At 49.2% G+C, this 16,756-nt stretch overlaps 6 protein-coding genes across 6 annotated transcripts; 2 read left to right on the forward strand and 4 right to left on the reverse strand.

The window, feature by feature from the left end:
- Window positions 1–21: 21 nt before the first annotated feature.
- On the forward strand, window positions 22–1,753 carry ASPVEDRAFT_143916 (cytochrome P450; the record flags this gene model as incomplete). The annotated part of the gene is made up of 6 exons (XM_040807949.1): window positions 22–335; window positions 392–422; window positions 479–619; window positions 669–798; window positions 848–1,478; window positions 1,594–1,753. 6 exons carry the CDS (start codon window positions 22–24, stop codon window positions 1,751–1,753), a joined length of 1,407 nt encoding a protein of 468 aa, XP_040674176.1.
- A 106-nt stretch (window positions 1,754–1,859) lies between these two features.
- On the reverse strand, window positions 1,860–3,443 carry pgxB (putative extracellular exo-polygalacturonase; the record flags this gene model as incomplete). Its single annotated transcript, XM_040810865.1, has 5 exons — window positions 1,860–2,240; window positions 2,312–2,581; window positions 2,615–2,788; window positions 2,846–3,013; window positions 3,096–3,443. The coding sequence occupies 5 exons, from the start codon at window positions 3,441–3,443 to the stop codon at window positions 1,860–1,862; spliced, it is 1,341 nt and encodes a 446-aa protein (XP_040674177.1).
- A 439-nt stretch (window positions 3,444–3,882) lies between these two features.
- On the reverse strand, window positions 3,883–8,559 carry ASPVEDRAFT_89637 (putative ABC multidrug transporter; the record flags this gene model as incomplete). The annotated part of the gene is made up of 7 exons (XM_040818661.1): window positions 3,883–4,026; window positions 4,088–4,430; window positions 4,491–5,754; window positions 5,807–6,413; window positions 6,463–6,672; window positions 6,725–8,051; window positions 8,108–8,559. The coding sequence occupies 7 exons, from the start codon at window positions 8,557–8,559 to the stop codon at window positions 3,883–3,885; spliced, it is 4,347 nt and encodes a 1,448-aa protein (XP_040674178.1).
- Window positions 8,560–10,211: 1,652 nt separating this feature from the next.
- On the reverse strand, window positions 10,212–12,594 carry ASPVEDRAFT_144042 (putative C6 transcription factor; the record flags this gene model as incomplete). The annotated part of the gene is made up of 2 exons (XM_040807956.1): window positions 10,212–11,903; window positions 12,046–12,594. 2 exons carry the CDS (start codon window positions 12,592–12,594, stop codon window positions 10,212–10,214), a joined length of 2,241 nt encoding a protein of 746 aa, XP_040674179.1.
- Window positions 12,595–13,243: 649 nt separating this feature from the next.
- On the forward strand, window positions 13,244–14,632 carry ASPVEDRAFT_203928 (uncharacterized protein; the record flags this gene model as incomplete). The annotated part of the gene is made up of 1 exon (XM_040809413.1): window positions 13,244–14,632. One exon carries the CDS (start codon window positions 13,244–13,246, stop codon window positions 14,630–14,632), a length of 1,389 nt encoding a protein of 462 aa, XP_040674180.1.
- A 122-nt stretch (window positions 14,633–14,754) lies between these two features.
- Window positions 14,755–16,530, reverse strand: ASPVEDRAFT_203932 (cytochrome P450; the record flags this gene model as incomplete). Its single annotated transcript, XM_040809414.1, has 4 exons — window positions 14,755–15,372; window positions 15,419–15,803; window positions 15,850–16,295; window positions 16,345–16,530. 4 exons carry the CDS (start codon window positions 16,528–16,530, stop codon window positions 14,755–14,757), a joined length of 1,635 nt encoding a protein of 544 aa, XP_040674181.1.
- Window positions 16,531–16,756: the final 226 nt, after the last annotated feature.

Genomic DNA, 16,756 nt, shown 5'->3' on the forward strand with positions numbered 1-16,756 from the left:
AAGTGTACAAGGACCATCAGAATGTTGACTCTTTATCTAGCAGTTGGCTTTGTGATAACCCTTTTCCTCGTTAACCTAAGTCGCTCGCCCATCACAAAGCTTCCAGGGCCATGGTATACCACGGTCACTAGCTTGGTTCTAAAGTACCAAGAGTTCACTTCGAATAGACGCCTCTACATCCATGGCCTTCACTTGAAATACGGGCCTACCGTTCGCATAGCACCCAATGAGGTTTCGTTCGCCAACCTGGAGGCGATGAGGGAGATCTACGCGTCTGGTGGGAGCGGATACGATAAAACAGAGTTGTATGACCTGTTTCGGCAGTTCGGAATCAAGTACGCAACAAGCATAATTATGTACAATGTTGATGGAAAGTAGCTAACTCAATTAGGACCATGTTCTCAACTCTTGAAAAGCACAGTGTATGCTTATGTTTGCCCCCACCTCTTGCTAACACCCGAAGACTGACTGCATTCAGCATAGCCAACGTAAACGTGAGCTCGCAGATCGGTACGCCATGACCAACATCTTGCGTGAGGAGCACGTAGCCGCTATTACGGACCGAGCGAAGGCTTTCGTCTCCAGATGCGCTGCCTCGTTTCAAAGCGTGGATGTTTACGTACGTCTTCTACGTTCATCCTCTAGGACAATCGTTAATGACAACTCAGGTGTGGCTACACTGCTACGCCCTAGATGGTGTGACAAACTTCATGTTCAGCCCAGGTGGCTTGCAGTCGCTCGACTCAGAGAACGACTTCGAAATAATGGAGGAGCTTACTTACCATCAGAGCCTGCAGAGTTAGTTGTCTTCTCCGTGGCATCTTTTGCTAGACTGATGGGTTCACAGAAAATCTCCTGCACTATTACCTTCCCACTTTAGCTCCCTACTTCCCATCTGGGTTGGTCCCGCGTCGTGCACCTATAACCAACGAGTACGTCCTGAAAATGGCTGCCCAACAACAGCCTTCCCAGCATAGCCTTGTAGCCAAACTCGCCCGGAAAGACTCTCCACTCAATCACGCACAGATCTCAGCAGAGTGCAAGGACCACATGGCCGCGGGGATCGATACAACAGGTGACGGGCTGTGTTTTCTGATGTGGGAGCTTTCCCAACCGCAAAATTTCTCCTTTCAAGAGCGACTATTTGAGGAATTACGGACCACAGATCCAAATTTACCGCTGGATAAGTTGCCATACCTTGACGCAGTCGTCAAGGAGGGTTTACGCTGTGCACCGCCAATCCCAATGTCTTTCCCGCGGTACGTGCCCATCGGAGGACGGACGATAAATGGGTATTTCGTCCCCGAGAAGACAATTGTGAGCTGTCAACCATACACGGTGCACAGACTCGACGAGGACGTTTTCCCCGAGCCCGACAAATTTAATCCAGACCGGTGGATGGGTGAGAAGGGCGCAGCTGAACGGAACCGGCTGTTTTTTGCTTTTTCAACCGGTGGCAGGGGTTGTACGGGGCGGAAGTGAGTTGTCTCCTTTTCTTTATTCTTTGAAAATTACGTTTGCGACGGAGGTGTTGGCCTTTTTATTTAGCTTCTTGCTTTATGCATGGCGCTGATTATGGACGAATTGATGCAGCCTGGCGACAGTGGAAATGAAGGTACTTCTTCGCGAGGTGTACTCCCGGTTTCGTACTACGGTGGCGGATGATATGGATGGGTGTATGGATATTGACGACCAAATTATTTCAGCCCGGCCGCTGAGCCAAACTTGTAAGCTGAGGTTTGATGAGAGGTAGCCGAGAGCATGCTAGTGGGGCAGATAGTGGGCCTAAATTCTCACTGTCATTTATGGATGCGGATTCTGAAAGGCAGGGCCCGACACAATAACTTCAACAGCCCAGTCTATTTGGAAGATTGGCACTCAACTCCAACGCCTCCAGTGACCCCTTCACAAATAACAACACCATCCTCACCATTTGGCGTAGCGAGATCTATATTTTTCAACTCAATGCCCTCACATACTGCATTCGGCGAACAAATTAACTCCGCAACCAAATCTCCCTCGGCGCCAGACGACGTGCCCGACACATTCTCAAAGACAATATCTGTCACGTTCACATGGGATGGGTGGCTCGCGCACTCGTCTGAGGGAATATTGAAGTAACACTGGTCTAGAAGGATTGGATAGTCCGTATTTTCGATGTGGATGTTTTTGTATGTAATGTTGTTGATACGGCCGTAGCCGACACCTTCGCCGGCCCAGGCTTTGAGGCGCGCGCCGTTCTATTCGGTATTAGTCTCCAGCCGCACAAATAATATATTCCTTTCTAATTGGATTTGTTATAAATGCTTACCTCTCCGTTAAGAAGTGTAACGTTCTCAATATAAGCGTGCTCGATAATATCTAGGACACCCGGATACTGTCCGATACTGCCCATGGATACCCCGTGGGTGTTATTGCACCACAGATTCTGGACGAATATATTGGATGTATTGGGCTTTGGGGAGAAACAGTCATCTCCGACGTCAATGCGGGTGTTAGTTACCGATAGCCCGTTGACATTGAGGGAGTCGAATCCGTCTGTGTTTTTGGGTTCGGCCTGGAGTTCAGGGTCAGTCGAGTCCTAGCACGTTTTCAGCATCAACCAAACACGTACTGAGGCATTTGTGGAAAACGCGTTGATATAAACATTGTCAAAAGAGACATCATTGCTGTTGACGAAGAAATTGGTCCAGCAAGGCGAGTTAAGTTGCGTGATCCCCTCAACAGACAGACGCGTGATATTCTCCGCTACGAAGAGAATGGGCCGATAGTATTCATTGTCGGGGTCCTTCAATCAATTAGTTGTTAAATCTCTGTCAACTAAGAAGATGAAATTAAAGCATACCAGAATCGACTGCCCAGCGAACCCATTATACCAGCGCTGACCGTTCCCATTCAACGTCCCGCTGCCGAAGATGCTGACATCGCGCCCTCCCCATCGCCAAAACGTAATCGACTTTTGGAAGTCATACCAGAAGTAGTTTTCTTGCCAGTACGGCACATCATCCGTGAACTAATGAGCCGGCGCCCAAGTCAGCAAGCCACCCGTGAAATCCGGAATGATTAACAACAAGCGTTGTTATTAGGAAGCGTACCTTCAGCTCTCCATCCAATTGCACTTCAATATTATCCAAAAATGTCAGGTCGAGTTTCCTGCCAATAACGTATTTCTCGCCCTTCTTGAGGAGGAGTCTTCCGCCATGGTTTGCCCGACGAATACCCCAGAGGAAATCGGCCGAAATGTCGTCAGTATCGTTGTGCGAGGGTCGGATAGTCACCGTTCGTCTATCAGGGTGCTTTGGGTGATGGGCACCGATTCTTCTGAGCCCAGCTTGATCGTTCACGGGATATACGTTTGCGCCTGGAGGTTGGTGGGCGGGGGAATCGAAGACGAGGCCACTGACGGTGGTTGCGCAGAGCGCGAAGAGGGAGAGGAGCTTCATCGTTCAATAGCTGCTGCACAGATAACTTTGAGAGCTGTCATCCCAGTAAAGAGAAAGAAGGAGAGCATTGTTTATATAGGGAGATTAAGCTTCCCAAGGTCCAATCCGCGCATATTGGCCTTGCAATTTCTCCGCCTGTAAGGAGTCTTCATAAGTTCCGGAGAGCTTTTAGTTCAGTAGATCGGATAAGGGAATTGACTAGTCTCCAGGCTCGGAAAAGGAAACACGGTAATTGCTGGTGGGTTTGATGAGAATTGGAGATTGTTCCCCGGGTGTGGCTGATGATGATCTTCTCCAAGATTCTTCGCTTTCATTTGCCATATTTCTCCGGCCGACAAGGCTGAAGTTCCACCAATCAGATCAGCTTCCAGCATCTTATGAAGACCGCATGAAATATGCATGAATTAATGATTATATATGAGCCTGAGCTGAGTGAGAGCTATGTACGCCGCCAAAATGGCTTCGTTACCGACCGAACATAAACAAGAAGATAGACCATGAGGTAGTTCGATATCACAAACGCCACGAAAATACCAAAGTAGGGCCAAATCTTGGATGAATCGAGGCCAATTCCCGATAAGTACTACCATATCTGTTAGCAACGCGCCGAACGTAAGATAGAAAGAAATGGAAGGGGATCTCACATCATCACCATAGCTGTACTCGCAGTACCCGCACTCTCCCTGGCCATTTGGGTTAGAGAGATATCCAACACCGTGCTCGGCAAGCCATGGTCCTGCATATTCACCGCACGTCATATTAGGAGGGCTTTCGAAAAGGATTAATTCGCCCTCGTTGCAGACGACAGGCACACCACCAAGGACAGAGGCCAGAACTCCCCCAATCCAGTAGGTAAATGGCGTGACGTAGTACATGGTGTATGCCCAGAACGCAGGCATGTTTTGATGCGGTTGCAGAATACCGTTGAATAACTCGCACATGATAATAAAGAATGGCATCAGGGTTGCTGCTACCATCGAATCGGCACTGCGGTATCTTTGGTTAGCATGGAACTCGTCCGGCATTTCATTAAACTAAGCCACTCACCTCAAAGCAGCAATCCACTGGCCCCAGGATGTAGCAAACAAAAAGAAGAGGAAAAACATTAGGAATGTGTATCCCGCGGCAAACCCCAATGGAAGGCCAACAGTGAAATAGTACAGGATGAAGAAGACCACTGCACTAATGATCGCGTATGGGATCTCAGACACAATCTGTGCAGTGCAAAATGCGACCCAGCCGTATGCTCCGCTTGGGCCTTCCCGGGCCTTCCACAAGTCACGATTCATGATAAATCTCATGGAGATGGCGTTTATGAATTCGGGGACTAACATCAGTACTAAGAAGCACGAGAAAGCTTTAGATTGTAGGTCTGTTGTGCTGTTTCCGATCTGTAGGTAGGTGAGACCATTGACCAATGCGTGAAGGAACGAGGCATAGAGTCGAGAGTATGGATACTCTGGGCTTCTCCAGAATTGCCGCATTGTTCTCTGGGTCAGGAATAAAACTTGACGAGAGATCGGGGGTATGTTTTGCCTTTTATTCACATCAAAGTCTCCGGTCTCCGCTTTGTGTGCCCTGATTTCAGAGATCTCTTGCTGAACCTTTTTAGCTTCGACCGACTCGCCCCAGATGGCAGCCCAGTCTAGACTGTTTGAAGTCTTTTTTGTGCCACCAACAACAACCTCAATGATATAATCCGCGGCATTGGTGACATTATCCGTTTTTTGTCCGTTTTTCATAAAATACTCGAAGACGGAACGGCCACCTTCTCCCACTTCTCCGAAGTAATAGGTCTTACCGCCAGGGCTCAGGGCCAAAACTCTATCAAAGAGTTCAAACTGCTCTTGGTTTGCCTGATGAATGGTGCAAAGAATAGCTAGTCCTTGGTCAGCAAGGCGTCTTAGCAGTGCACAAATACTCGACGCAGCTTGGCTATCTAAACCACTCGTGGGCTCGTCCAGGAACAATAGCATCTCGGGTCTTGCGCATAGCTCAACACCGATAGTGACACGTTTTTTCTTCTCGATGTCTAATGAGCCGATGATCGCGTTTTGCAGGTCTGCCAAGTCTAATGTCGTCAGAACCGTGGTCGCATAGTCCAGCTTCTCATAATCAGGAACAGTTGAATCTTGGCGAAGCAGCGCAGAGAACTCGAAAGCTTCACGGATAGTGCTGCTCTCGTCGTGGATGTCCATCTGTTCACAATAGCCGATTCGAGTTTTGAATGAAGAGTCAATGGGTTTCCCATCGACATACATTGTTCCCGTTATTTCGCCAGAGCTTTGCCTCTGGGTGAGCGCAGTCAATACTAGAAAATAGTTAGAATATGACCATCTGTAGTACAGTTCAGCCTCACTTACATGTTGATTTCCCAGCTCCAGAAGCTCCCACTAAAGCAGTCAATGTTCCGGGCCGACAATATCCGCTGACGCCATCTAGTAGCTTGCGTTTCTCCTTCCCAACATCGACGAAAAGCTCCAGGTTATCCCATGTGAAGGTAGATTTGGTAGCAGTAAGAACCTGTGAAGTCTTGCCGTCGAGGCTAGACGGGACCGGTGCCGTTTTATCAACCTGCACAGGGCAACTTTCCTCATCACTGACGTTCGTAGATGTCTTTGACCAGGTTCGAGATTTTTTGTACTCGATTGGCCCAGCATTGCCAGGCTCCCACTCCATAATCTCGCTAAGAACGCAAGTACCAGCAACGAAAGCTACGGTGAAAAGGCAAAGTATTCCAAAGTTCCGCCAAACGTGGCTGAAATAGAACCCGTACTTCTCCGCAAGGTAAACATCACCGTTGACGATAGTTGTGCCGATTTGACTGCCCGCGTAACCGCACGTCTGGTAGGCAATATCTGTGTATCCTGGTCCTGAAGGGACGACAGAACCTTCAGCGCAGGTGAAATTGGTGTTATGGAATTCGGCAGCCATCATCGATTCATATGTGTATAGCGCCGGTGTAATATACTAACCACATATTAGCCTTCTTCTGGAAACCTTGAGGGGAATTACATACCGCAATCCATCCAACCCAGGGAACATCGGCGATCATCTTGTCCACCGAGAGTACATATCCTCCAAACACAACACAAAGCATAACAACGAATCCGGTATAACGAAGCGCTACCTCAAAATTTGACGAGGCGGCGGCGAATAATCGGAATTGAGCTGTGAGGCATATTGTACACATATAGATGAATAATAAGTCAATGAAGAATGATCCAGCCTAAGACAATATTATTAGCAAATAAACGTGCATTCATCGCGGTAGTACTGACATCAGATTTGAGGCCAGCTAAGAAATAGACCACAATCAAGTAAAGGAAACTGAGAATTGCAGCTATAAAGATATCTGCAATTACTCGTGCCAGACACACTGCACTGGGCCGAACAAACGCAAACTTCTTTTGGCGATTGAGGATATCCCGCCCTTGCATCGCTTCCTCCAGTTCAGACATTTGAAGCCAGGCGAGAAGAATGGATGAATAGAAGAGCACACCGCCGCGAGAGTACATTCCATCCGTCGACTGGGGTTGATCATAGAACATGGAACCGATAAGAAGTCCGTAAATCACACATGAGAGAAGTTTGATGTAGAGTGGGGATAAGTGGCCTTTGATCTGCCAAATCTGACGCTTTGCACACAACACCACTTGCCGAAAGAGGGAGATGGTATATGGGGATTTGGAGGAGGCGAATCGAGATTTGTCGGTCTGAATAGCCTTCTTAAATTCGTCCAAGCTTCCATGATCCGTATCAGCTTGGGACGCTGGACGACATTTTCTACCAGATCCTTCATCACCGTATGCAAGCACTTGCCGCTGTATTTTCGAGAAGGCAATGCTGTTTCGAAAAGTTTGTTCGAGTTCGATCGGACCCTTTGGGGCGCGGTGTTCCCAGCCCGCTTTAAACCTCCTTCTTTCCGGAACGGTAATGCTGGACAAGAAATCAGACACTGTCTGCATTTCACCACATTCGTAGCCTAATTCTTGGAAATATGCCTTGGCTTCGCGTGCGGGCCCTTGATAGAGCATCCGACCTTCGTCAATAAGCAGGACCGTATCGACTAAGTCGTAAATAGCATCAGATGCTTGATACAATGTCATCAGCGTCGCTTTGCCGCAGGTGTCAGTCATGATCCGCAAACTTCGTGCATAGTCCAGAGCAGATGAGGCGTCAAGCCCCCTCGTTGAGTTATCCCAGCACATTACTGAGGAATCGGTCGCCAGGGACTCGATGATCGAAATCCGTTTTCGTTCGCCTCCTGAAACTCCCCGGATGTATTCGTTTCCAACCAAGGTGTCCATAGTATGTGACATCCCAAACACTCTCCCATAAATTTCCAGGTAGCGAGGTATTTTGTCATGATATCTTTTTGGGGTTTTACTCTGGAGCGCAAACTCTAGTGTTTGTCGAACGTTGAGGGTGGGAAAGTGAACATCATTTTCCGGAACATAGGCAACCTGACCACGATAGTACTTTTTAACATCCTCTAAGCTGAGGCCTGAGTAATCGATGGAACCTGTCACTCCCAGAAATGATGAGTGGTGGCCGGCAATCGTCCGCAGAAAGGTTGTGCAGCCTGCGCCTGGCCTCCCTAGAACGCTATATAGCATGTCAATCCACGTGTTATAAGGTCCATTTTAGGCTTGCGGACTTACAGCATAATCTCGCCACTCCGAACTACCCCATCGAAATCCCGAATCAGATGGCGCCCGCTCTGAGGCTTGGGTTTTCGCACCCAGGGCTTGATCGTCCATTCGTATACATCCTGGAAGGTGAGAGTGCGCCACAAAGCGGTTCCCAGCGTCTTGACATTGACATGCTCCCCTCCAGCCCCCCATGTGGAGAGCGACTGAAAACAAACTCCCACGCTTGGCCTTTTTCTTCCGTCTTGATGTTCCGCTTCTAGGAACCTGTCAAACGAAGAATGTGGCTCCGAGTAGTCACGACCCTTCTCGGTGAGGGTGCGATGTATCTCCGCAATAGCATTCTCATCCTCGTAACTTAAATGGACCTGTGGGGAGGATGGTCTGTCTGTCGGGCTCCCAGCTTCTTGCGAAGATGTGAGAGCGGTATTGCCTTGCGTCAGAGAGCGAAGGCGAGCAGGCATGTTACGTTATTCTGACCAGATGGAACTGGGAAATAACCAAATGTTGTCAACTGAAGTGCATCTGATCGTCGTGTATGCGTTGTGTTGACCACAGAGTAGGAAGGGGGATCCCAGTTTATATGCGAACTTCAGGCAGACCGCTCGGAAGCCAAGCTATATAGTGATATCCAGTCGCGAGATCAATCAGGAAGCCAAGAAACACAAAGCGTGACAAGATCCGGAGTGACTCAGAAGATCGACAACGTTTATCGATCATTAAGACGGTCGAGCCATTTCAATGCACGCAATGACCTTCAATCATTATATTCCAGTGGAGACGCCACTTGGGCCACAATGTGTTGCAGACACATGCTAAGGGCTTCAAGTGAGCACTGATTGGCGCTGTACAGAATACGGTGAAAAAGGAAATTTCAAGCATTTGGCGTATGAACTTCCCACTATGGCAGGTCGCGGGAGAAGATCCGAACTTCTGGGGCTTGGGTCGCTCTCGCGGACCATGGAAGAAGCGGAGATGTGAGCGAAGCATGATGCTGGAGGAGGAGGATGACTTGGAATCCTGATTGGTAATTGCTGAGCAGCAGAGTGGCCACCACAGATCACAGACCCACTGTTCTCTTGCAGCTGTGCCTGTCCACGCGGCTATCCCCCAATATCTGGTAGTCGACAGTGTGGAAAGGTGATTTGGTTAAGGTATTGTATAGATATCGATGGCTGCCATACAGAATAGCAGCTGTGGCAAGCCAGTGTTAAAAAATCTCCGAGATGCATAGAAGACTTTCCAGATGGAGCACCATGCCACCAAGCCAAAGCACATCATTGTGAAGTGTGTCTAACGGGCGCCCTTTTCCTCTTTTTTCGTTTTTTTTTTTTTTTGTGCTTCTCGCAATTGGCGCATTGAGCGCCGCCAAACCGAAAGAGGAGAAAAAATCGCCGACCCGTGACGGCGAAGAGGCCCAACAGTCTCCGTGGACTCTCGGCCTGAGCTCTCAGCGGCGGAAGCTCCGAAATACTGCCAGCCAATTGGGGCCTGTGCCGGGTTTCCCACGCTTCCCGCGGGCCCCGACTTAATAGCTCAGCTCTGTATAGGGCGGAGACTCAATGCATCTGATATATGCTACTTTGCTGCCTAGTTATCGGAGATCGTAGCCGCACGCCTACCGGTCATCATTATGTTGTTCTCGTACAAGGCTGGAATTTAATTACTTGGGATGGTTTGAAATTGCCGCTAGAGGCAGACATTGGAGCCACTGACAGAAAGAAATTCCTATGGTCTACCATCCGGGGCTATCCAAGATGGAGGCCGGATTTATCGAGATGAGATGTTATATGCAGAGTAGGTGATGATCCGAAGGTCTGAGCAGGAATATACACTGCTCTTAAAATCCCACCTGGGGTTCTTCCATTACATAAAGACATCACTGCGTCATGAAACCAACCCTTATCATTGCGGTCCACTATAGGAGAAAATCCGATTCAACCCAGCCGGACTGCCATGGGCGCCAATAGAAAGAAGGCTTGGGAGAACAAACACTGTGATTCTAACGCGATGCTCAACGGTCCGGATATAATTCAAACTACGAGGTGGTTTCAATGGCCCTTTCGAGGAGGTAGTTCAGTTCAGTGTGATATATCGCTGGAGAAAACCAGTTGTTTCACTCGGCCAATGCAAGAAAGTCTGGATCCCAAAGGTCGGGCATCCTATAGTAAGACGTATCAAACATGCTGTTGAAGTCGAGTGGCGAAAAATCAGCGGCGTTGTTGGTCAGCATTGAGAGAGGGTCAAACGATATTTCAGAAGTGGAAGACGCGAAGTCTGGTGTGTGTATGGCAGACGGTCCGACATCAGATAATTCGCCCTCGGGCCGCACTTGTAATCCCTCATTAGACAAGCCTCCGATAACTCGATGGCAAATTTGCACTGTCTGTAATGCATCTCGTTCGATTTTTTTCAGAGGATCTTCCCCGTTCAGTCGAGCCTTCACAGAGGCTAGGGCCATACTCATGAACACGAAAGCTTTGCATCCACTTCCTTTTGGAGATATTCGACTGCGAAAGTTGTCCCGAGTCCGTTCAAGTACACGCAACAGGACTTCTCGTTGTGATCGCACAATGTCATTTAGAGAGCCACCTTGAGTTGAGGGTGCTGAGTTTGAGCCTGATTCGGTAACCTGTAGAGATATCTCCACACAAATGACAATAGCAGCATGTACGCACTCATCACGGAACATGCCACCGCCGATATGCCCTAGGCAAGGGGTCCGAGATGACTGAAAGTCAGGAATTTGGGTTTCAAATTGTGTAAGCATTTCCAGGGCCGACTCCAGGCAGACTTTGCGTGAGTAGGAGTATTTGGGCGACATGGATATACTTAGTGAAAAAGGCCGATGCAGAAGGAGAAGGGATCTTTTCATTAGAAATAACATAAATGACCTGGAAAAGGATGGAATTCCGTCGGCAACCGGGGTAAGAAAGGGAACCAGAGCCTCGTTCATGAACCGTACAAGCTCCTCACTAAGTGCCAGCGCTTCATCATATGGCAATGTAAACCTCAAGCTATTCACGGCCTTGGCGATGCGCACCCGCAACCGGAACGAGCGAGCGAGCATGGTTTGAAAACTGCACTGGGTCGAAATTGCTTTCTCTTTTCCCATTGGGGTCTCTAACATATCTTCTGTTAAATCCGAATCATCCAAGTTCGACGGCATATCACAGTCATATTGGTCTGTGTCAATTGATGGTGGGATGCCGACATCTATAGATGCTTGCAGGTCGAGCTCCAAGATAGTAGCCCATAACCGACGACGCATCTCTGCCCAGAAGGGGGTCATTTTGCTAAACCGTGTGGGATCCCTGTGCATCCCCATTATGGTAGCTGAATGGATGAGAGAGCCCGAGCTGAGCCACACAACATCCCCATCAACGGCCAGCGACTGGCGCGCAATCATCAAAAGACACTGTATCTGCAAGATGTCAAATTTTGCCGTTGCGCTCACGAAAAGGGATCCGATCCAAGATTGGACACCGAGGACCCAACCCACAGCAACATCATGCAGGGTGTCTTTTCCGTTAACTGTGGTCGAAGAGCTAATAAAACAGCTGCCTGCAGCCATCAGGGCCAAGAGCTTAGCAATGAAAATGGTGTCAGGTGTCTCAGATGAAGCCCAGTATGCCTCGTATTCTTTAAGAAAGCTGGGTATGTGTAGGATGCGATAGGTAGTCTCGAAGGTCGATAGATATAGATTTAGTAGTTCATCCGCAATATTCCGAGGCGGAAGCATATCTTTAAGCGAGGACGGTGTCCCTTGCTTAACGCGTTCCTGGTCCTGTATTTCCCGGGATCTCAACTCGAATCTGAAATCCTTCATCTTCCGGTACTCTGAGCCCTCGGCTTTGAGATCCTTCTTACGGCCTTGGAGAAATGCCATCACATCATTGAGCTACCGCTGTTAGTTCGCAATCGTTATCTTTTTACTGGATGGTTCTTACAAAAGTGATTGTTAGCTCTCCAGTAGAGCGTCCGCGATAACGCGTCCTACCATTCCTACCGCGGAAGCACGCTCTGCCAGACAGGTTCATCACTTGATCCGAGATCCCATCTGCAGCCGTCCTAATTGGAAACTCCGGAATGCAGTCATATCCAGAGACTTCTGGGGGTTGTGTCGAGCCCCCTCTGACAAGCGCCTGTTCCAACATCTGCACACGATTTCGCAGCTCGTGGAGCTCGTCCGGCCGTCCCCGGGGTTTGGTTACGCGATTCCTCGAGTCAAAAACGTAAAGCCCGCTTCCTCCAGAACTGGCACCGTCACTCGGCACGTGCCTATGGTCTGATGGCGAGCTTTCCATCGTTGACCCAGAAGCTGCACTCTGAGATGGCTTGGGTGCGGAAAAGAGACATAGATCAGGCGTTTTGGACTTCACGCACTGTCCGCAGGGAAGCGATCGGTCACACTTCAATTTTCGGCGCCGGCATATTGTACACGATAGTGCTGGTCTGCGCCGGCGAGCCGCTGATGATTGAGTATGACTATCCTCCATATTTGATTCTTCTTTTATCTTTAACCAGGCTGGTGATCACGGTGGCCGGGGGTTATGAATTGAAACAGAAACGGAGTGAGATTCGGGGGATAGACAGGAGCACGGCTGCAATGATTAATTATATCAAGGAAAGGGAAAGGAGTAGGAACTCCCACCCAGGGTGCATCAGGTATTTATTAAATTAATCAGCTAAGTATTGTAATATACGTAGTGAAGGGCGCGCCCGCAGGATGAATACAGCGAATCTGCAAATGAGATGTTGTCGTTGCCTGTCGCTGTCCGAAAAGTCCGTCTCGGAGTTACCACATCCGTCCAATTCCGAGTCGGAGATAGCGGATGAGCCATGACAGAAAAGCACCGTCATCCGCCCCTGCCATTCACACTCGAGTCCACATCCACGCGTGGTGGCTTGACTCAGATCAGGAACAGTCGCACAGATGAGACATCCCCTGGTCTTTGTGGGCGACGGACTTGTCAGGCCCTCGGGACGACGACCGGGAATTGATTTAGTTAACTAACTACATCCCGGTGTCTGACAAAGATGAGCTTCTCACATGAAGGGAATGTCAGCTTAGTTACTGTCCAAGATGCCAACGCAATATTTTCCCAACATCATACTCGCTTTCCTTTCCCATTTAGAGGCTGAGACATGTCAACAATCCTCCTTGTCGGCGTATTTCTCTTCGCCGACGAAAAGATACCTTTATCTTCCGCGTTGAAAAATGCACTATATTTTTCCACAATCGCGTCCAGCGTGGTCACATCAATCCTCTACCCCCCCAGTTCTTTGACAATTGTTGTCTATGCCAATGCGTTCTTCTCGATCGCTTTCGCTCTTCGCGCTGTTGAACTGCTCGTCGTCAATCAGCCTTGCCAGTTGAAACGACTGCAAAGAATACATGCGGGTTCTACTTCACCTCCGGTGTATATTTGGCGGCCCATGCCACCAGTGTTGAGTTTCGCACGGCTCGTGTATGTCTGCGATCTGCTTCTCAACCCACGAGGTATCGGCTGGGCGCACGGCTCAAGGAAGTACCTGCCGCGATTGGAGGAACTGAACGTCAGGCCTGCAACTGAAAATGAGAATGGATTTTTTTTGGAGAAAAGGGAACATTTGGAGAACCCCAAATTCATTCTGAAAGATCCGACCGAAAACCGGGTCATGTTCCTAGCGAGAGAAACCTTAAAGCTCATCATCGCCTATGTCGTCTACGACACCTACAGAACGTTCTTCGGGCGTAACTATACTCAATTCTGCGCTGGTTTCCATTTTTTGCTGAATTCATCCAAGCTCCATCATGTCGTTATACAGTATCTAGGTCTTGAGATCCGAACGTCTCCTGAAACAAGTGTGAAATTTGTGCACCGGTTTCTCCTCCCCCCAGCGTGCTGGGCAGCCTGTTGGGCCTTCATCGATGGTATCCGTGCCACCGTCGCCCTATTCTCCGTGGGTGGGCTGTATATTGTTTCTCCATCTCTAGCGGCAGACACTTGGATGTACCCAGATGTCTTCGGTTCATTGCGAGATTTGTTTCGCTTTCGACTAAAAGGTAACCATACTCTTCAGCGAGGCTATCAAAAGAAAACCCAAGCTCTAACAACTAGGATAGACATCTGGGGCAAACTTTGGCATGATCTCTGTCGGCGTGCGTTAATTAGCAGTTCCACAGCTGTTGTTCCACTGCAGATACCTCTTGCTCTGCGCAGAGCCCTGATAGGAGTTTTCTCCTTCATAATATCAGGCTTCGTACATGCTGCTGGGACGTATGCTGTTAATAGGGACGCCCACGCCGTATTCATGATGATCGTCTTTTTCATACTCCTACCCATCTGTATTGTTGTGCAAGAATTGGTATCAAGGCACGTCCTTGAACGATATATCCCCAATTGGTGGATCGCGAGGGCTCTTTTTAGGGTTCTGGATGCGGCGTTCGTTCTCTTGTGGGGCTACCATACGGCGCCTTGGTTTTTCAGGTATAGCATGATCCCAGAGTCGTTGGCATCTATTCCTATACCTGAAACCTGGAGCATTTGGTAGCCGTCAAGATACAGTTTGATATATACCCGTAAGTCAAGACCACGCAAATATTTAATAGTGAAAGTATCATTATAGCTATATACAAAAGCCCAAACATGAAATTCGTGAACACGTTGACAAAGTCACCATCCTTCTACCCTCCTCATTTGCAGATGCATTCCTTCAACTGGCTTTGTCGTGACTGCACCTGCAATATGAATCTCCTGTTTGGGATCCTGCATCGCAAACTCAAACCTCCCGACAACTCCGGCAACCGCACACCTTAACTCTGCGCGAGCAAAGTCCTTCCCAATACAACTCCGCTGGCCATGCAAGAACGTAATCTGCGCGTAATTTGTCGAGGCGCCACCGTTATTGTTAACCCGCTTCTCGCCAGTCGCAGGATCCGTATCAACCCAACGTTCCGGCCGGAACACTTCGCCATCATCTCCCCAGAATTCAGGAGAGCGGTTAATAGCGTAGGGACATAGGACCACCAATGCTCCTTTAGGTACGGCTTTCCCGGCGATGGTAGTATCCCGGACTGCTTCACGGATGGTAGCAGGGACAGTTGGGTAGAGCCGAAGGACTTCCTGGCAGACGCCGTTGAGAAGTGGAAGGGATTCCAGGTCGGCGTAGGTGACTGGGTGTGTGGCTGACGGGATAGCGGAACGAATTTCAGCGCGCAGGCGTTCTTGAATCTCTGGGTGGAGTGTGAGCAGGTAGCAGGCCCAGGTGAGGGCGCTTGCAGTGGTTTCGTGCTACACTTGTTAGAATTTACACGGCATATAAAGGGTGGAGACGTACACCGGCTGCAAGAAAAGTGAGCATCTGGTCCACTAGCTCATCGTCGGTAAAGTCGCCGCTTATCATCATGGAGCCAAGAATATCAGCCTCGAGTTCAGCGGCTGTGGCCTTTGTGGCAGTCATCGCGGCTCTCTTCTCAAGGACAATCCCCTTGCAAAGATCGCGCAGGTAGCCAACCTCATCATCAACAACCTTGTTCAAACGCCAGGGAATGTGTTTGGCAAACCACTGGGGGAGGATGAAGTTGACGGCTAGGAAGGCCATTTTCTCTTTGCTTGGTTCTAAAATAGCGAGGAAGCTATCGGCGACCTTGTTCTCGGAGTTTTGGAGGGAGCGGAAGTCCCGTCCCATTGCAGCAGGGCCAATGATATCCAGTGTTAGGCGGCTATACAATTAGATTCTGTCAAGATATCAATGGCAGGTAGAAATACCTGGCCCAGACACTCATTTCCACCTTTCCCCATCCACTCCCTGGACTGGTACCCTCCATTGGATGCAAATCGGCTTCTTTTCCTAACTCCTCCAACAGTTGATCTGTTTTGTCCCACATAAGGCTATACAATGCGCGAACATTCTTCACATTGAACGACGGCATCAGCGCTCGGCGTTGTTTCTTGTGAGCTGGCCCCTCGGATAAGATCAAGCCAAACCCAATTATACGGGCCAGGAACTCGCGAGCTCGCCATGGCTTTTCGAAATCATAGGTGTTGGTGCTCATGACATCGAGAAGGGCCTGGTGGGTTGTCGGCAGAAGCTGACTCTTGTTGAGAAGGTCCCTAAAGTGGATGAGGCCATCGTTGGGCACAGTCTTCATCCATTCAAGAGGAAGGCGGCCTCGAGGGTTATCGAAGACAAAGCGGCCCATGTTGAAGTGGCCCTATTTGTATAAGTATATCTTGACAAACTGGTCCGTGAGGAACGCATACCGGAGCGCGGGGAAGATGACGCAAAGGGTTTAGGAAGAACGGCCATATCAGCCAGTTGTAGATCACTAGGAGGGCCAGGTTGACAGCGGCTGCGCCCAGTGCGACGGTTCGGAAAGGTGCATCCGTGAAAACGGAGCGCTGGAGGAGGAACGCCTCCACCAGAGTCAGGGCGAGAGTGGAAAGCATGCTGCTTAATCGCTCATCTCACTCAGTTTGGAAATAATGCTGGATGGTGGATTATGGGGGCAACCTCGGCTGATATAGTATGTAAATTTATGCAGGCGGCAGGATAACGACAGAATGATGGCATGACGAACGTGAAGGGCCTCGAGATGGTTGGGGAGATAAAGTTGAGATGGTGAGTTTCATGTGAAGAACCTCAAGTGATCGTCGTCGCAACCCTTTCCTAATG

Source organism: Aspergillus versicolor, assembly GCF_001890125.1.
Source record: "Aspergillus versicolor CBS 583.65 unplaced genomic scaffold ASPVEscaffold_15, whole genome shotgun sequence".
Lineage (NCBI taxonomy): Eukaryota > Fungi > Ascomycota > Eurotiomycetes > Eurotiales > Aspergillaceae > Aspergillus > Aspergillus versicolor.